The sequence below is a fragment of the Spizellomyces punctatus genome, assembly GCF_000182565.1.
Source record: "Spizellomyces punctatus DAOM BR117 chromosome Unknown supercont1.10, whole genome shotgun sequence".
Taxonomy (NCBI): domain Eukaryota; kingdom Fungi; phylum Chytridiomycota; class Chytridiomycetes; order Spizellomycetales; family Spizellomycetaceae; genus Spizellomyces; species Spizellomyces punctatus.
This window is the reverse complement of record NW_015971546.1, coordinates 471,512-490,215: the sequence shown is the minus strand read 5'-3', so window position 1 is coordinate 490,215 and position 18,704 is coordinate 471,512. Positions and strand designations below refer to the sequence as shown.

The 18,704-nt window shown below is 48.5% G+C and overlaps 6 protein-coding genes across 7 annotated transcripts; 2 read left to right on the top strand and 4 right to left on the bottom strand.

Moving 5' to 3' along the window:
• Positions 1-83: 83 nt before the first annotated feature.
• Positions 84-2,463, bottom strand: SPPG_05872 (hemimethylated DNA binding domain-containing protein; the record flags this gene model as incomplete). The annotated part of the gene is made up of 8 exons (XM_016754078.1): positions 84-336; positions 410-472; positions 546-1,003; positions 1,113-1,394; positions 1,448-1,876; positions 1,944-2,151; positions 2,216-2,319; positions 2,386-2,463. 8 exons carry the CDS (start codon positions 2,461-2,463, stop codon positions 84-86), a joined length of 1,875 nt encoding a protein of 624 aa, XP_016606948.1.
• A 711-nt stretch (positions 2,464-3,174) lies between these two features.
• On the bottom strand, positions 3,175-6,831 carry SPPG_05871. 2 transcript variants are annotated; one of them, XM_016754077.1, is made up of 12 exons: positions 6,612-6,831; positions 6,475-6,557; positions 6,295-6,382; positions 5,852-6,222; positions 5,640-5,786; positions 5,214-5,579; positions 4,828-5,154; positions 4,669-4,756; positions 4,462-4,607; positions 4,230-4,398; positions 3,807-4,168; positions 3,175-3,747 (listed from the first exon to the last, which is right to left on the bottom strand). In XM_016754077.1, the coding sequence occupies exons 1-12, from the start codon at positions 6,673-6,675 to the stop codon at positions 3,280-3,282; spliced, it is 2,679 nt and encodes an 892-aa protein (XP_016606947.1). In that variant the 5' UTR covers positions 6,676-6,831; the 3' UTR covers positions 3,175-3,279. The 2 variants fall into 2 exon arrangements, with proteins under 2 accessions (XP_016606947.1, XP_016606946.1); XM_016754076.1 differs by having other exon boundaries at positions 6,475-6,554.
• A 116-nt stretch (positions 6,832-6,947) lies between these two features.
• On the bottom strand, positions 6,948-11,801 carry SPPG_05870 (uncharacterized protein). The gene is made up of 12 exons (XM_016754075.1): positions 10,609-11,801; positions 10,443-10,548; positions 10,237-10,371; positions 9,707-10,179; positions 9,171-9,649; positions 9,047-9,101; positions 8,923-8,971; positions 8,691-8,864; positions 8,452-8,614; positions 8,220-8,382; positions 7,883-8,158; positions 6,948-7,795 (listed from the first exon to the last, which is right to left on the bottom strand). Exons 1-12 carry the CDS (start codon positions 11,443-11,445, stop codon positions 7,106-7,108), a joined length of 3,600 nt encoding a protein of 1,199 aa, XP_016606945.1. The 5' UTR covers positions 11,446-11,801; the 3' UTR covers positions 6,948-7,105.
• Positions 11,802-13,025: 1,224 nt separating this feature from the next.
• SPPG_05869 (uncharacterized protein) lies at positions 13,026-15,191 on the top strand. The gene is made up of 2 exons (XM_016754074.1): positions 13,026-13,536; positions 13,604-15,191. Exons 1-2 carry the CDS (start codon positions 13,247-13,249, stop codon positions 15,003-15,005), a joined length of 1,692 nt encoding a protein of 563 aa, XP_016606944.1. The 5' UTR covers positions 13,026-13,246; the 3' UTR covers positions 15,006-15,191.
• A 150-nt stretch (positions 15,192-15,341) lies between these two features.
• On the top strand, positions 15,342-17,225 carry SPPG_05868 (uncharacterized protein). The gene is made up of 6 exons (XM_016754073.1): positions 15,342-15,551; positions 15,644-15,774; positions 15,833-15,961; positions 16,024-16,136; positions 16,201-16,315; positions 16,383-17,225. Exons 1-6 carry the CDS (start codon positions 15,440-15,442, stop codon positions 17,079-17,081), a joined length of 1,299 nt encoding a protein of 432 aa, XP_016606943.1. The 5' UTR covers positions 15,342-15,439; the 3' UTR covers positions 17,082-17,225.
• Positions 17,114-18,404, bottom strand: SPPG_05867 (uncharacterized protein). The gene is made up of 5 exons (XM_016754072.1): positions 18,071-18,404; positions 17,904-18,008; positions 17,756-17,846; positions 17,557-17,689; positions 17,114-17,497 (listed from the first exon to the last, which is right to left on the bottom strand). The coding sequence occupies exons 1-5, from the start codon at positions 18,221-18,223 to the stop codon at positions 17,251-17,253; spliced, it is 729 nt and encodes a 242-aa protein (XP_016606942.1). The 5' UTR covers positions 18,224-18,404; the 3' UTR covers positions 17,114-17,250.
• Positions 18,405-18,704: the final 300 nt, after the last annotated feature.

Here is an 18,704-nt window from a genome sequence, read left to right as displayed (position 1 = left end):
GCTTTGGGAAAATCTTCCCCGAACGCCCATTCATTTGCACAAATATGGTTACATGAAATTGCTGCGCATCGCGCTTGCTGACGCTATTGCGCTTCCGCTCCACGCGGACCCAAATCATCTGGATATTCTTCCCTCAACTCCTTGTTTGGAACAAATACCATTCTTTCATTATCCCACCTTTCAAACCACTTTCCAATTTCTTCATGGGCCAGGAACATTGCAGGATCACCATTTCCCGGAATGATATTTTGCTCTGCAACATAACGATACGTTCGAGCTCCGTCGGGTCCAAGGGCAAAAACATTGTAAAACGGCTGCCGTCTTCCGTGCTCCAGCCTACAATACGATGAGATTTGAAGACATTTGAGAGCAAGATCAGGGGGACACAAGAGAGGCGCAATCTACGCACCTGTCAACTCCCATGCGTAATATCCATTCCTCGTCCGCTGAGCAAACCAAGTCCCAACCATAGCTAACAGCGACGTCAGGAAATGAGGCGGTGAGACAATCAAAAAAAAAAAATAAACCACGATTGGCATACATACATCACCCCACTATAATGATAGCGCGAATGACTAAAGGTCTCGCCCACATGAAACCGCGGAATCCTCTTCGAAGAACCCGATCCTCGACCCATGTCTGGATCCCGCCGTTTAACGTTTTGAGGGGCACTAGCGCCATCCACGGTCCAAATTTCTGCCACCTCATTCTCTAAAGCTGCAATCTCCAAGGTTGCCTGCGTCCCGCGCATTCCAGAGTCACCAGTAGTTTGTCTGGCTCTCAGCATAGCCAAATCAGCCTCGGCAAACCATACATCTTCGGGTACATCAGCGCGTAGAATGCCATACAAAATCCGCCGATGTGGATGGCGAGTGCTGATTTGGGTATGGTCTCCGGAAAGTAACAGAAGAACAATCATTGCTCCGTAAGCGTGAATATGTATGTCTGTAGATTGTTCAAGATCCGGCGCGTGATGAACCGCTGCAACAATGTTGGACGCCATCTGGGCAGGAGCATGCGAACGGCTTATTAGCTCAAATCTAGCAGAGCAACGAACACAGGATTTGACCAGGGTCCCTGAAGGTTTGACCACCCAGATTTCAGAACCTTACCCGTGTATAAAAATCCTGATCTGTTGTAGGAGACAGGTATTCCTCTCGGGTCACCAGTCGCATATCCGAGAGCAAGTCTATACACTCTTCTCTCGTACGAAATCCCCCGTTGCGTCCCTGTTGAAAACAGTCCACAAACCATTGGCTTCCATCCTCTGTTACAATACGCGCCAGAAAATGTTGAGGAAACCCAATCATGTCAATCTGGAGTCCCAAACGACGTCCCACCGCATGGTACAATAAGGCCAAAGTGATCGGTATTCCTTTTCGCCGGGATAGCACCTGTAAGCCGTTATAAGCGTCATCAGCATGGCCGCTTCAGCTATTCTAGTTACCTTGTCAATTAAGGAGTTCTCCACATTATAGTAATCCTGAACGGCACCGGTAAACCCTTTTACAACGAAGAGAAAATCGTAGAGTTGTCTTGCCCGCGTTTCAATACCAGAGCCCGTCGAACCAGGATCTATAACATGCAGTCTGGCTTCATCTGCTAGTGCGTCAAGTTGTCCCATGACATCTGCTACATCCAATGTGTAGCTATGGAATTTAGACAGGAGGAAGGCACCATATTCGAGCGGAAAGGGTGGGGCATATGTGGTAGGTCGTACACCCGCAATGGAACAAGCAGTTGAGTGACGAGTTTGGATGTGCTGCGCATGGAACGAACCCAACATTGGCATAAGTAAGCGCCACTGCGAGACCACCCATTGTCTGCTGAGCAATCGTAATATTTTGCGAGCGTAATATGTTCGCGTAAGATGGTCCTGAGCGATAGCAATCGGAAAGTCTAAGCGCTGCTGATTTTATGACCTAATACCAGCCCTAGTTTACCTTCTTTTTCTCATCAATCGTCCCAATAAGTACATCCACGGCATCTGATCCATGTTGTGCAATTTTCAGCATATTGGCGATTCTTCCACGCGGACTGTCCAATACGTTTTGCAAATGTTCAAGTACAACACGATCCGTTACGGTCCTATGCATATAGATCTTTTTCCATGACGGTGGGTCGATAGGGGGGCTATTCCACCACTTCCAACTGTGTTGGGAATATTTATACTCTGTCAGCACCAGCCTGGTAAAAGGACTGGGCATCCACTTACCCATGGGCGATGACGTTTTTCTTCCACAACCTATTATCATTACATAGCTTTTCCCATACTTTTGATACGGAGCAGAACCCCGCAATATCCTTTGGTTCGACAAACTATTGCAAGAACTGGTTGATGCCAACTATTCGCCAGGAGTCAGAATCCGACAATGCATGACCCACGTGCAGTATTTCCTCTACAAGATCTTCTGGCAATGCTCCTAGAGAATTCTTGGCTCTAGTTCCTTTCTGCAAGGTCATGTCGTACCTCGTCAACGGTCACAATCAGAGGGCAATTCGTAGATCTTGGAGTGGGGTGAAGTGGCATATCGTGCCTGACTCATCGATTATCGATTATGTAATATCAAACTGACAGTGTTCTTTCTGTTCGATATACCCACCATATGGCCATTAAGCAAGGGGAGGTGGGATGTCAAATTCCAGGCTCTCCGTTCATGTGCTTACAAACCATTGAAAGGCTTCCTAAACACCTTTGGGCGTTCGCGAATATCGCCGTCATCGTTCTCCCTTGCCCTTGATCCCCTGGCGTGCAACGGTGCAGCAACAGGCAAAGGGCATCCATCCCCCAAAGTTGGGAATCTTCTCCGCTGCGGAATTTACCATGGAGATACTGAACAACAACCTCCTTTCACCGCGGCACGTTGAACAACGACAAGCACGGGGTGATCCCTGATCATATTCCATGGAGGAAACTCCGCTCAAGGCCCCTTGGACGAAGACACCCTAGCCCGCAAAGTGCATAAAAGGGCGACCGACGCTCCATTTCCTCCAGCTCAATATCCGTCTACTGCGCTCTGAAAGGTCGGACAGGGAAGGTGCACAAACCAGTTGTGAAAACCAAAAAGTCATGGCGGCAACTGCTTTGGACCTTTCCTGTTCGACCTTGCATAAGCGCTGTCTGGCCATACAAAAGAAAGATCCAGTGATTGTAGGATGGGACGCAGTCTATGGGCCGTCGGTCTCTGCATTTTGAAAACAGTGCAGCAAAAAATGACTATTTACAAGTGCAAATCATAGCAATTCATGAAATTTTAGAGGAAACATTCTGAACTACACTCATCGTCCAAGCCCTCCTTCATGCTCTTGTTCTTGTCTTCGATCCCCCTCCCTAACAGCTCCCACAGGCGGAGCTTGCTCTGCCACCCTCCTCAACACACCCTGTCGCCACAGGACCAATCCAGCTGCAACAGCACAGAGTACCAATATTCCTATCGTTTCCGCTACATCCCCTTCCGTGGGGGGCACATGCTCAAACTCCCAAAATTCATTGTTATCTTCATCTCTCATGAGTCCCAGTGGAGCCTCTGCCTGTCTCCAAGATTCTTTATCCCGCTTTTCCGATTTTTCTGCTGCCAATGTCTCATCAGGACGAGATGATGACGAGTCACTGGAGGTGCGTCTCCTCAATAGTTCATCCCAGAGTATTTTGATTCGAAGCTTGACCAAAGCAAGGTTCACTGGGAGATACGCCTCTGGGTTTGTATCAAGGCACATATCGTAATTACGTTTCGCCAGGTGATAATCCTGCATGCTCAAGAGTTTAAGCTTAACGAAATGACCCAAACAGTAAATGGCAATTGTACCTTCTGGACTCCAATTCCGGTCTCATGCATCCACCCCAGATTCCACATTGCAATACTACTCCATTCCTTATCTGCTGCAACTTGGTAATATATTGCCGCCCGCTCCGGATCTCCTTTTCCTCTGAGCCCAGTTCCAAGTAATCGCGATAGTAGAGACGTCTCTTCTTGGCTCCCCTTTGGGGCCTCTGACTCCTCATTTGCGGGATCTGGTGTCGTACCTAATCCGTAATAGTAGTAATCCCCCATTTTCACCCTCGCATTGACATTTCCTTGATTTGCTGCCCGGTTCCATAGGTACAAGGCTGTCTTGTACGGATCTTGCTTCTCCCGGTAGATACGAGAGTGTGAAGGAGAATACATTCCTGTTGAAAATAGATCTTCAGCAAGGACATCTGATTGATATTGGCACTACTTTATTCGCACCTCGATCCAGCATCCACGCGGCATTGGTCTGTGCAATCTCGTACCCTCTCTCGGCAGCGAACAGATACCGTAAGAATGCTCCTTCCATATCTCCTGCATTCAAATCTGCCTGAGCCTGATGTACAATTGGGTCGTGCCAATCGCCCTTTTCGGCAACGCTCTTATACAGCTGGACAACGACACATTAGCAAGAACAATCCAAGGTCACTCAGTGCCCGCTCCCAAGACTTACCCGGACCCCAACGTCACAGTTAGGCAGTGCAACACCCAATCCTTCAGTGTACATATTCGCAAGGTTGTATAACGCAACGATGTGCCCGCGGGAAGAAGCCTGTTGAAGCCACTTCAGAGCATTTTGATACTCCTTCTTTCCATAGCCTATGCGAACCCATTTAGATGACATCTCCATGCAACGTAAAAAATCGTTCCTGTGACATACCGAGATACAGCTCACCCAGGTAGGCTTGGGCATCCGGATTCTCCTTATGTGCCGCTTGTTGGATAAATTTAAATCCTTTACTAGGGTCCTACGGACATGTGGCAAAGGCGTCAAGGTCTAAACTAAGCATCTTCAATGATAACAGCCGTACGGGCTCACCTTGGGACCCGCAATCCCCTCCATGTTCATAACGCCAAGGGCATGCAGACACGCGGCGTTGTCATCAATTGCACCACGCTCAAACCACTGACGAGCGGTTGCATTATCCTGTTCTACGCCTTCACCACGCCAATACATCTGCCCCAACAATCCCATCGCCTGCGCGGAAGCAGAGGCAGCTTGTTTTATACCTTCCGTGGCATCAGGCGCTCGAACCGCCTCCAATCCTGGATGCTTAGAGGCAGCAGCTAGAAAGTACTCCATCGCTTTTCGAAAATTCTGCTTCACGTTGTTGGTCCCCAAGTAAAACAGCTTTCCTATCAAAAGCTATATAATACATCAATACATCGCCATCAATATGTCGACTTTCACATATTGTAACAGACCTGTGCGAGTGGATCGCCAGCGTCAGCCTGCAGTCGGTAATACTGCAGAATATCTTCCGTTGTCAAAGCACCATTCTGACCACCCTGTCCACGTGTAGGCACATTCGGATCGCCAGGTCCGCTGGCTCCATAACCATAGACACCACCCTCCTGATCTGGGAGACGGAGCTTTGGGAGGGGCATTGCCAAACCGAGTGGTGGACCGGATCTGAACTTTTCAACGGCTTTTTCAGCAACCCGCTTGAAATAAAACGAGGCATCGTCGCAGCTCTTCGTGGTAGCGATACCAGCCCAATGCCAATACCCAAGTGCCTGTTCTGCAATGGTGTCATCTGCTAATGCAGCAAAACTTAAATAGAGCAAAGCCTGGGGAATTTCCTCACGTTAACTTCCCATTCAGCAATGTATCATATCTGCGGTATTTACCTTTGCATAATCTCTATCGACGCCTACTCCCGTAGCGTACATAAGTCCTACTGTTCGTTGACCAATTGCGCTGCCATGTTTTCGAGCCAGAGTATGATAGTGCTTGAATGCCTCGGTCGTATTTCGGGGATGGGAATATTTACCGTACTAGATAACCCAACACACAAGTCGGAAAGGTGCCCATTTATGGATCATAACATCGCCATACATACCAGGAACATGTCACCCAGTGTAGCTAAGGAATCCTGATGCCCTTCGTCATATCCCAACTTGCGTAAAATTTGGGTTGCCTTTATCCTTTTAACTGCAGGTTCATCTCCCTCCTCTATCACCGGTATACTATCCAATTCCTGTTCACTTTCTATCGGCAAGGCCCCCAGATCTTCTTCCGCTGGTCCATGTCGCCGACGCAGATTTTCTAGTCGATCACTAAGTGGTCTTGGCAGAATGCTTCGCGTGATCAATCGGGTCAGAATATAAAGGAGGTCCCGGGTTTCCGCATTCGAGGAACGCAGGCCACGCTTTCGTGCTATTGCTGACAGATGTCGGATCGTATCTTGGTAAAGCTTGTCGCTGCGCTCGTCTGAACGTGGCCGGAAACATAAGTACAGCGTGTTATTTTGATCTAGCCCTGAAAAAGGGAGATTAACACTACCTTCAGCTGGCGGGGGCGATACATCAAGTGGGTCTTCCGACTTCCCACCAGGAAGGTGTTGCTCCTCCGCGGGCGGTTCAGGAACATTCTTGAACAAGATTTTCAAGTTAATTCCTCGGTGCAAATCTTGCCTGCCGGCACGCCCAGGAAGTTTCTGTACAGTTTCTCAATGCACCTTACCATTAGGTCATTAGAGGGTGCATTTTTGGGTGTTCCCGCCACAAAATGCAGACAGAAAATTAACAGAATAAAAATAGAAGCTACTGGATTACTGTTAGTTAAAAGAAAATACCCAAGGTGGAGATGCATGATCATACCAGTGGAACGCCATCTCAAGAGAGGCCCTTTTCGACATGACACTCGTGATCTTGGCTGAGACATAGTGAAAACAATGGCGGTAGAGTGTCGAAGGTAATACTCCGAAGGTACGGACCAAGTCCTGCTCTTGACTTCCCCCTTCGACTATATTAGGAATGTCCTTCCCTCTCTGTCGTCCGGGTCGCGCAAAAGGAAGGTCTGTGAGGTCAGATTTCACTCCACGGTGGCAGTTGCGGTCCCAGGTCGCTTTCATGATATAGCCACGTGACCGGGTAATGAATGTTTCAAGCGCTTCAACTTCAACAGATTGCTGTCGATGAAAAAACACACACAACTCTTGACAGTAATTTACAGTATTCTTTACTAGAAGGAACAATTCGAAACCAATGATCTACATTACACAAAAATAACTACGAACTCGTCCGCTGACAATCTATCACGTTCTATCTGACGGATCTTTTCTTCGTGACAGTATCAATGAGGGTAAATATGATCATTCGTCCTCTCCAGCACATCTTCCGGAACATTCCCAAGCCCATCGCATACAATACCCTTCTCCGCGTCCAACCCCTTCATCGTCCGCAAACCGGAGCCGAGATTCTACAACGTTGGTTATAATCTGCAGTCCCTCAGCTGGACTTGTGGGATCGATCCACATGTGCGCGCGGACAGAGGACATGTAACGACCCAGGATGCGGGTGAGAGTACGGTATTTGTCAAAATTGATTAATGTCGGATCAGACGAGGCTCGGTCATCATCATTGCCATCTTCTTGCAATGACGATTGGGATGCATCGGTGGGGTGAAGTGTGGTAGGAGCTATGAATTCTGGATTTCCTTCGACCACAAAGGTGGCATCCTTCATAACGACAGGTAAAAAAGGAACAACGCCTCCTTCTGCTTCTTCCTCCACAGCTCGTCGAAGTTCGCGCATGTTACCGCTGAGGTCCATCAACCGTTCCAAAGATCGCATTTTCTCAAGCGTAGAACTTGAGAGGCCATCCCAAGTCTTCTTGAGGCGCTGCACAGCAGGCGAATGAAGACCGGACAGGATGAAAAGGGAGGTGTGGAAATTGCGCTGGGTACGACAATACCAGGCGATAGCAATGAACTTCTCCAGAAGCTTGCGGCGAGGTTTGCGGGGAAAGAGTGTGCATAGTTCCAGCGCAACCCAATTTCGAATCTGTTCGGAACCACGCAACGACACAGAAATCCCATAAGTAAAATAGACCAACTTCGATAATATACAGCCAAGGAAAGACGATATTACCATATTAGCGCGTCCCGCAAACCAGTCAATCCTTCCACTGGAACTCGACCCTCGTCTCAATTTTCCAACAAAATCGCACATAGTGATACTTTTAAACGCTCGTGCATCGGCCAATGTTAAATATCGTGCCACGTCCTTCGCTTCAAACATTAACAGAGGAGACGACTCAGCGAGCGGTTGAGAGATGTGAGTCGGGAAAGGATTTGAACTGGATTGTTCAATGCGAACGTGCGCCGAGAACGGGGCTTGTTTTGTCCGCGCACATATCGACATAGCCTAACATTGGGGCTTGCTCAGTTACATACAGCATCTTCCAACTAAGCAGAATAAAAAGTACCTGAACGGCCGCGACACGACGAATTCTTTCCACTTCAGTCTGGAAGCTGTCTCCTCCTGATTCGATTTCCGCCAAAAAATCCTCAAATCCTTCCCGAAGCTTGCCATCCCCTTCGAAATCTTCAAATCTCAGCTTAACCCATCGAGCGAGAACAGATAATACTCTATCATCAGATTGAAAATGTCAGTTTACCAACCGCATCTTCTCCATGACAATGACGTTTGCAACGTACTTGGTGCGTATAGGTCTTTGCCACTTGGCAAAGTACTCGAGCTCTTCAGCACTGGTATCCTCGGAAACCTCGCAATAATACCTCATGATGAGGTTGCTCAAGAGATCCCGAGATGACAGATAGAAGGGATGTGTCTGGATAAACATGTCAACAAAGTCCATATCTGGTAGCAGTGGGTCAGCATTATGGGTGTTTTCATGTATCATCACCATCTTTGGTGAAAGTGGAAAAACAATCACCTTGTCCATTCTCATCTGCTAATCTCAGCACCAATTTTTCCACCGTTCCGGCCACAATCTGTAATTTACCATTCACCATCTCCATCACGAGGACATCTCGATCATCTTCGCTAAGATGAAGAAGGTTTCCTCGCACGGAAATGAACTCGGTCGCATTGGCGTCCCCTGCTTCATCTATATATCACAATTATCAGTTTCCGATAACGACTAGGAGGGTCATGAGAAATCCTACCTGTGCCAGAAAGGAACCGACCATGGTCCAGTATGCCAATCCGATTGCCCTGTGAAGACGACGTTACTATTTCCCGCTGCTGGATGGATGCGAAAACTGAAAACTGGCACCGTCACGCACGCACCTGGCTGTCATACGTAGGAATCCGTTGTGCAGCTTTGAAACCAAGTTTTTTCAAACTAAAAAAAAACCCAAATGACGTTATCTTCTGGGCACTGCCGTCTATGTTGTCTGTTGTGCTGACCAACCTCTCAAAGCGGTTGTTTCCATCGGCTCCATCGTCGATCTTCTCGACATCTACTGCCAGCCCTGGCTTCTTCTCCATCCCATCTTTCCATTCCTGTCGGCCATTTTCCCCCGTTTCTCCCTCGGCCACCCCAACCACACTCTCCATCATTCTAGACCATCGATCTGAATGCCCTCCTTCGTAACTCTGTCCAGCATCGGTAGGTAGTCTGACTTTCCAGTCTTCGGCTTGGAGGAGTTGCACTCTTGTCGAAGGAAGGGACGATGATGAATGTGTTCGGCTATGAGTGGGCCGCTTAGCAGGTGTTGTAAGGGGGGGAATGATGGGTGCAGATGCAGAAAGAGATCGAGAATGGTGGTGGTGCGGAAAGTGATGCTGGTGGGGAACTGTCGGGGGTGCACGTTCTTCCGATGTTTGGATTTCGTGATTAGGACGTGTCTCAGGCTCGTGTTCCGGAGACGATATGCGGCATCCAGCACTCTGAAGAAATATGTCAGTAAAAGACTACAACTTGATAACAGAAACATATTGACCAACCTCCTCCTCATCGTTTCTTAAAACTTCATTCAGCCACTCAGTAGCCTTTGCCGTTCCGAAGGAGATCTCTGGCAGCACTGGCACATCCAAGGAAGACGAGTGACGAGCGGATATCGACCTTTTCAGAGTCGATGGCGCAGGCTCCAATTTATTGCGCGACATATCGCCACTGGATCTCGATCGAAGTTTTGGCCTCAATGCGTCCAGGCTCGACCTACCCACAGGATACTGTGTGCCACGGGTCCGCGGTTGACGAGGTATATCCACACTCTTACCCCGACGGGGTACGTCCAAGCTGGTTGGTCGCGTAGATGGTGGTTTGAGGCCAGAGTCATCCGTCGCTTCCGACGGACGGCTAAATCTAGTTGTTGGATGTGATGATTCTGAAGTATCATCAGATGTATCGCTAGACATGGATGACGGACGTGCGTGCTCCGTCAATTGAGCAAGTCGGCGTTTCAAACGTGCTCCAACTACGAATACATATGAATATCATTGCAGGGGGAAAACGTCTTACAGTACATCCTTACATGATAGTCGCTTGGATATTCTGTCTGCAAGGGGCGACCCAAGCACGCGAGGCGGTGGGACATCTTCAGTTGCTCTATCTGCCGGCGATACATCGTTTGGAGAGAGGAAGGAAATCGCGCTGTCGGTCCGCAAAGCTACAGGAAATGAGACAACGAGTTACAAAATGCACACCATTGGGCAGGGAAGTATTTGCTGGAATACACACGCCATCGTCGAGAGTCACTTCCAAGAATCTTCCAAGCAAAATCGACAAATGCATTCAAAGCCCGACTAAACTGCATCGATGTTGAGATAAGTCGGCCGTACAGCGCCTGTATGCAACCAATGTCAGTATACATGGTTGACACAGAGGAATCCGCTATTCAATCAACCTTCGCCTTTTCCAAACTATCTCTGCCGAGATCTCCCTCCTTCAAGCTTTTGACATCGCGCAAGATGCCTGATGCTGTCTCCCAAACCTGTTCCGAAATCCTCTGATAGTCCTCTAGCTCGCCTTGATCATTCAACTCAGCTAATATTCGATCATTATGTGTTGAGACAACGGCTTCGATAAGGGCCGCTAATGCAGATGATGCAGATAACACTTGTGCAAGCGCAGATCTGTGGTCTATTCTATCGTGGGATGGTGAACGGTGGTGATGAGGCTCGTAGGAGGTTTGCCCGTATTGAGTATATGCTGGTGAAGATGTGACAGAGGTTGCAGGAAGGGGACGGAGGATGATAGCAGGGGCATGCAACAAAATGGTGAGAAGTTGGGATTCAATGAGTGCAAACGGCTGATCCGATCGTGCACGTTCATTAGATTGGTAGCTCTGGCGATTATGCCTTGACGTCAATGCAGCGGTCACCTCCAATCCCGCAAAGAGCATGGTGGCCTCTTTCTTATGCAAGATACTGAAATTCTCCACAAACGGTCGTAGTTCATCCGGAATTCGCATCGATATTTGTCCGTCCTTTTCAGCTTTCGCGGGAGGTGTCCGCGAGCGAGTCCGAATACTTTGCCCACCACGGCCTCTGTGGGCTTGCTCAAGCACGCCTGAAATCCGTCCCCAAGCTTCATCGATGGTCTTGCCGTCATGCTGTGCGGGCGACTGTGCGGCTGCTTTTCTCGTAAGAAGCTCAATTAGGTCCAACTGGGAAGGTACAGGAAATGTGTCAAAGAGCGCCAGAATGTCGGGAACCGAAGGGGAGTGATCCGGCCCCTTCATGTTGAATATGAATCAAAAAAGGAAACGTCCTTTCGGACAAAAGTGATTGAAAGGTAACTTGGAAGAGGTTGTGTTATATGTGTTGTTTTGTTTCAGTTATAAGAATGAATGAGGTCCTGAGCTGAGGAGCGTAGTCTTGCGCTGCCGCACTTCAAGCAAGTGTTCGTTCCGCTATCACCGTTTGTCTGCTTCAGGGAAGCGGTGGAACGCTCTGCAATGAAGAGAAGGCAGACGCAACTAGCACCGGGATTTGACACCGCAACCAAAATCACCGACAGCCTGTGTATTTCTCGTTCGTCCTCGTGGTCGTATGCCGTCACTACCAGCAGACAGGCGCCGAAGGGGTGGTGCACTTGGTGTGACCCATTTGGCAGTGCGTCGTCGCTGTGTGCAGAGTTTGTTGCTATGGTCGGTTGCTATGAGAGGGCACGTCCTTTGCCTCGTGTCGCTCCTACAGCTTGTGCAGGCAGATAAAGATCGAGCATCACGTGAGTCATGTGATGTTCAAAGGATGTGAGGCGCCGAATTGAATGGATGGACCACCACATGACTCACGTGATGCTCTATCTTTATCTGCACATGCTGTACATAGTGTGGAGGCGATTGAAAATGGCACTAGGACCCATTATTATCCGGATTAATCCGGTTAATCATATCGCATAATCAGCACCCCCCGCTCAAAAACGGTGTGGCATGCATGTAATGTTTTTTTTAAAACTGCGGTGAGGCGCATGCCAAAGGTCTATAAAAAGGGGGCCTTTGCTCTCTCTTCCCTCTTTCCTCTTTACCCATCCTCGACTCTCAAATCATCTGCATTCTCATGATTGGACCGAGTCGCGATGAGAGTTCTGCAGATGGTGGTGCCGAGGACCTCGCCCACCCGATTACAACCAACTGGAACCAGCGCAGCCTCGGAACCAACAAAGCTGTTATGCTGCCACATTAGTTGAGCTTGGTTGGTATGTATCGATGGCATTTCTTGCATTTCTTGTCATCGGGTCATCTTCTGACATGCAGTTTTTGTAGTCTCCAAGCCTTGTCACTGAACATCCTCTGGCTTGTGACGCTGCCCAGTCGATTTGCTCCTGGATGCAAGAGTCTGGCTTCAATGCCATCAAGAGTTCCAGATCAAGGCCTAGTAGGGACCGCGTGTGGTGGTGGGCAATTATCCGGTTAGAACCAACCGTTACGTATTGCGTGTATACGGCCTGGTAGTAGTTAGCTTTTCTGAACCGGTTGTCGCCGGTTTATTCCCTGGTGTAGTAGCTAGTGCCAGTTTCTGTCACCTCTACACTACAGTACAACTGGGGTCTTGCTGTCTCACAGCACGCTGCTTGATTTCAAACCGAATGCGAGCAGCGCTGCGATACACACGAGATACTCCATGATTCTCATTTTAAGCTAACATGGATATGCTTATATGCACCCAACAATAAATAATACATACGTCTTACTCGTGGTGTATTTATCGTTTGAACCTGCTGATATCAGTGCGTGAGTCATGAGTCCTGATCGCTTAGTAATCACGATCAAATGCAATCAGTTGAGTTGAATGCGGCATGTGCGGCTTAGGACACTGACCAGAGCTATTTTTAGGGACAGCCGTTGATCTTCCAATCTGCATTTTGCGGCCCGTTGTTCTTACTCCGGTTTCGTCGTCTGAAACGGCGACGCTTGCAAGTGCGCACGCGGAACACTTTCCACTTCTCTTGTATCCAGGCGGGAGAAATATAGCGACGTTGAGGAGCTATATACGGGGCGAGGGGATCCCAACATCTCCTTTTACCTAATAAGATAATCCATGTCTGCAACATCACCGACACTACCATCGCACCACCATTCAACACCAATGACCACGGAAGTCCGTCATTGTACGCCGTCTTTCAAAGGGCTTGTGGCCCTGATTTTGGGTAGTCAAGTGTTATTGCAAAAAAAGAACGAGGAAAGGGCTTTGAAGTATTTCAAATTGGCGGACGAGGAGAACTGCCTTATGGGTAAAACAGCCGTGGCATTCTTCAGTGAATTCAGAATGGGTGAAGGACCTCAACCCGTTTCGACGATCCCAAAGGAAAACTACACGCTTGCTGAGAGGTGAGTGTTGGGGTAGCTGTGGTGAATTTTTCTCGCCCAGTCAATAACTCATCGCCGCATGCTTCAGGCTTTATACTATGGCTGCTTCTCGAGGATGTGGTTTGGCAAAGGCTCGACTGGCATTTCTAAAGACCCACGGCAGACCTGGAATCAAGATCAACCATGCAGAAGCAGAACGATGGAGGAAGGAATGCGCCGAACAAGGGAAAGATGCCATTCGCTGGTTGGAAGAAGCAGCAGAAGCAGGAATAGCTGCAGCGCAGTTTTGTCTGGCATTATGCTACTATAACGGCATCGCTGTCCCAGAAGATGATGCAGTTGCTTTTCTGTGGTGTGAAAAGGCAGCCAATCAGGGCCATTCAGGAGCACAAAACGTTTTGGGAAATCTATATATCGAAGGATCTGGCTGTACACGGAATCCTACTCTTGGACTGCGATGGTACATCAAAGCCGCGGAACAACGAGAGGCAGCTGCGATTTACAACATTGGAACACTATTCGAACGCGGAATAGCAGTCGAAGAAGATTTGTCGCAAGCGCTGGGCTGGTACCAACGGGCAGCAAAGTTTGGGTCCATCAACGCACAGAACGTTCTCGGCATCTTCTATGAACAAGGCCTTGGGATGAGTGGGCCCAACGAAATCCGAGCTGTCGAACATTACCTTTTGGCGGCAAAGGACGGACACCCGCATGCGCAATACAATCTCGGTCGATGCTATCATGATGGAATTGGAGTGCGAACGGACAATGCGCTGGCTGCTGGGTGGTTCCAGCACGCCGCAGCACAGAATCACGCCTTGTCACAACTGTCACTGGGAATCTGCTACGAGTATGGTATGGGAGTCCCTCAGAACAATGTCATGTCGCTTCAAAACTATACTCTGGCTGCGTCGAATGGATGTGAAGAGGCAAACAAAAGAATTCGTCCCGTAGTGGCTGTCAAAATGCTTGCCCCGGCTCGCGTGCTGCTGAGCAATAAGTTATCTCCTGCTTCTTCCCCCTCGTCCCGCCCTACCACAATCCACTCGCTACCGCTGGAGATCCTGGAGCATATCATTGGCTACCTGGATGACCGTCGCCTCCTATCGCCACGAGAACACCGTGTGATATTTAAAATCGCCGCAGATAAACGGACCATGACTGGCAGCATGTCCTCAAAGCTTGCATACCTGGACCTGCTGGGATTGAAGGAATTGGCTCTTGGACAGCTTCCACTTCCTAAATGCACTTGCTTCGGAGGAACTTGCAAGGAAATCAAACATATCGTGGATGCGATCGAAAATTTCCAGCCCGCCATGAAATCGTGGGACGATCTGCTGGAGGTAGGCTCTGGACAGCTGGATGTGGCGCCCGCTGCGGAGGGACCATCGTTTTACCACAAGTCATTGGTTGTCGCACCTCCCGTCCTGACACTCCAACCTGGCGCCCCGACGGTATGGACCGAGCCATCAACTGGTAAGGAGAGATAGTGCACTTAGTGCGGACAATTTTGATATCGTGCTAGGCTGCAATACCTTTCTTCCTGTTGCGATCCTATATATAATTGTAGTATAGTGCAGCATACTTCTGTAGCATAACATTGTTTTATATAGCATATCAACGAGATGATGTATACATGGCGTGTCTGTTTTTGTAAATACACTATTTAGTACCTCATATATATTTTGTTGTTCATCATTTGACTTTATGACTGATCAATACTTGGGACGCACGAGCAAAATACTGTATGATGCAGACACATCATTGGATGACTCAGCCGACTCACGTTCCACGAAGCCAAAAGCTCTGTTGCCACGGCAACTAAACCCGATCATCACCGTCCATCGTCCCCCCTCCACTTGACAGTGATCACACTGTTTTTTTCCACCTTCAGGTCGTGATAGAACACAAGTGCTTGTCAACAATGCTCACAGCGACTCGTGCCCTTCGGCTAGCGGCGTCCTCGACGCGGGTGGGCAGTGTGTCCCAAGTGATCGGAGCCCGCTTCGGCTCTGTGTGGGCTCATGTTCAACAAGGTGGGAACATGAGAATCAGAGCTCTTTGTAGAAGGGAGAGTAGAAGCAAATGTATGCTATCAGACGCTGACCTTATCTTTCCGGTCTACTAGGTCCTCCTGACCCAATTTTGGGTGTCACTGAAGCCTTTAAGGCGGACAAGAACCCTCAGAAAATGAACCTTGGCGTTGGAGCGTACCGTGACGATGCGGGTCTTCCGTACGTTTTGAACTCTGTCCGAAAGGTATGAATGTGCACAGCTGAGGCGGTGTAGTGACCATCAACTGAGATCTTATGTGCAGGCAGAGCGAAGCATCCACGACTTGTCGCTTGACAAGGAGTACATTCCCATCACTGGCGTGCCCGAATTCAACAAATTGGCTGCGGAGCTGGCATATGGAGCGGAATCTGCACCTTTGAAGGCTGGAGCGGTATGATGCATGTTTTCGATTTGGGGGTTGACTGCGGTATTGACGGAGATGGATTCGAATAGGTTGCTACCGCCCAATCACTCTCTGGAACTGGTGCTCTGCGTATTGGTGGAGCATTCTTGAGTAGGTGGTATAAGGGTGCTGGTGGCAAGAAGATCTACTTGCCTACTCCCAGGTGGGTATCCTAGATCTGGATAAAGTGCGATGAGGAGGCCGATATTGATTCCATTATGACACAGTTGGGGAAACCACACACCCATCTTCAAGGACTCTGGTTTGGAGGTTGCACAATACCGGTACTTTGACAAAAAGACCAACGGGCTGGACTTTCAGGGTATGGTTCAGGATTTGAAGGTACGGATCATAATAAAGTTTCCAGTTGAGATGACAAATACTAATGTGATGTTTATCGGCTTTTTAGAGCATTCCTAGCGGATCTGCCGTCCTTCTTCACGCCTGTGCCCACAACCCTACTGGAGTCGACCCGACACCTGAGCAATGGAAGGAGCTTTCCGACGTTATCAAGCAAAAGGAACACTTTCCCTTCTTTGACATGGCCTACCAAGGCTTTGCCTCTGGTGACACCACCCGTGACGCCTTTGCCATCCGGTACTTTGTCGAACAAGGTCACCAGATGATGCTTGCCCAGAGTTTTGCCAAGAATATGGGCATGTATGGCGAACGTGTTGGCATGTTCTCCATGGTTACCTCTTCCGCAGAGGAAGCCAAACGCGTGGACAGCCAGGTCAAAATCCTGATTCGCCCAATGTACTCTAGCCCCCCACTCAGCGGCCCCCGTATCGTAAAGGAGGTCCTCAAAAACCCTGCCCTCAAATCCGAGTGGCTAGACGAGGTCAAATTCATGGCCAACAGAATCATTTCCATGCGTGAAGGTTTGAGAGGACACTTGGAGAACACGTACGGGTCCAGCAGGCCGTGGGATCACATTACAAGCCAAATCGGTATGTTCTGCTACTCGGGATTGACACCGGAGCAAGTGGATCGGTTGCGGAGTGAGTTTTCAGTGTATTTGACCAAGGATGGACGGATTTCTATTGCTGGGATTACAAGCAAGAATGTAGAGTACCTCGCAAAGGCTATTCACGAGGTGACGAAATAGATGTTTGAGACTGGGGAGGGGGGGAAATGGACCATTTTTAAAGAGACTTTTATTCATAATGGACCTTGTGTCTTTTTTTTTTGGTTTGTCTGCATGTAATACATGAGATACACCATGTGCAGCGAGTGTGACATCTGTTTAAAATGGCCATGCATGAAAGGGGACTGTTTCATAACCTCGCTTCCAATCCTTTCAATGCTTCACACCCCGCGCATCCCTCCGCCAACTTTGATACCCCCTTATCCACAACGTCCCTCACAAACATGTTGTATTTTTTCTCTCTCCCCACTGTCGTTGCGGGTCCATGGCCAGGAATCACCTTGACATCATCTGGAAGTGTGTAGAGTTTTGAAAGAACTGATTCCTGCAAGGTTGTAAAGGATGCTTTCCAGAGATCGGTTCTACCGATCGAGTCCCTGTTGGATGTGACATTAAGACATGCGTATAGTTTTTTGCATTTAATGTTAGGACGAACCTGAATAGTGTATCCCCCGTGCACACTATACCCAGTTCAGGAAAGTAATAAGAAGATGATCCGGGACTGTGTCCAGGTGTATGCAAGACTGTGCCGATTTGGGTTGTACCGAGAGTAATGGGTTCTTGACCAACTTTTGGGTGATGTGAGTATTTATATTTATATATGAGCTCTTTTTTTTGTGTGGGTGTGGACTTACGTAGGAGGGTGTCGGGTGGAGATGGGATTTGATCAGATGAGAGAATGAGACCTATGAGGCGACACTGGTCTTCGAGTCTTTCCCAAAGAAACTGTAAGGTAGTGGAGTGAGAATCTGTTTTTGTAATCTCTTGGGAGAGTGGTTTTACCTGGTCTTGTTGGTGGAGGTGGGTTGTTGCACCCGTTGCGCTTTGGAGTTGGGCGGTAGCGAGAAAGTGATCGAAATGGGCGTGGGTATGGTAGATTTTCTTAATCTGTCAAGTGCAGTTATTAGTTTTTGGCCAGTTTTTTGTAATACTGTTTGTAATGACATTACTTGAACATTCATCCTCTCTGCCTCGTCCAAAATCAATTGCACATCTCCCCCAGGATCAACAACAACCGCCTCACCCGTCTGCTTATTTCCCACAATAACGCAGTTACAATCCAGGGGACCGACAACATTTACACTGACATTGTAATCCGCCATCTTTTTAATGACCAGAGCCTTCAGCACCTTTTCGCAGCTCGTTTAAAAGGATCTCGAGTTTTTCGCGGAGTTTTGTAACGAGGGTATCTTCGTCTTTTGAAGGGGGTGGAAGTTGGTCGAGAAGGTATTCTGCTTCGTCAATTGTGAGGACAATGGGGCCGCGATTCATGGTTTGGGAAAGTGATGGCAGAATGCAAACTTTGACTGTGAGAGACTTGTCATCATGATCGGTCACGTGGGTTTTGTCAGCAGCAATTACAACTCGTAGCAACTGGACAAGCACAGTAGTGGTCTGCTTTGAATTATGCATATTCGGCTAGTACTTTATATGCCACCTATTGACACATGTAAAGGCTAATCGCTTGTCCAGTGCATACAGCGATACGGGTTGTACTGAGTTTAAGCTGTAATAGGGGACATATGATAAAACGTCCAAATCGACATGCAAAAAGAAGCCATTAATTGTGAGATTGTTTGAAAT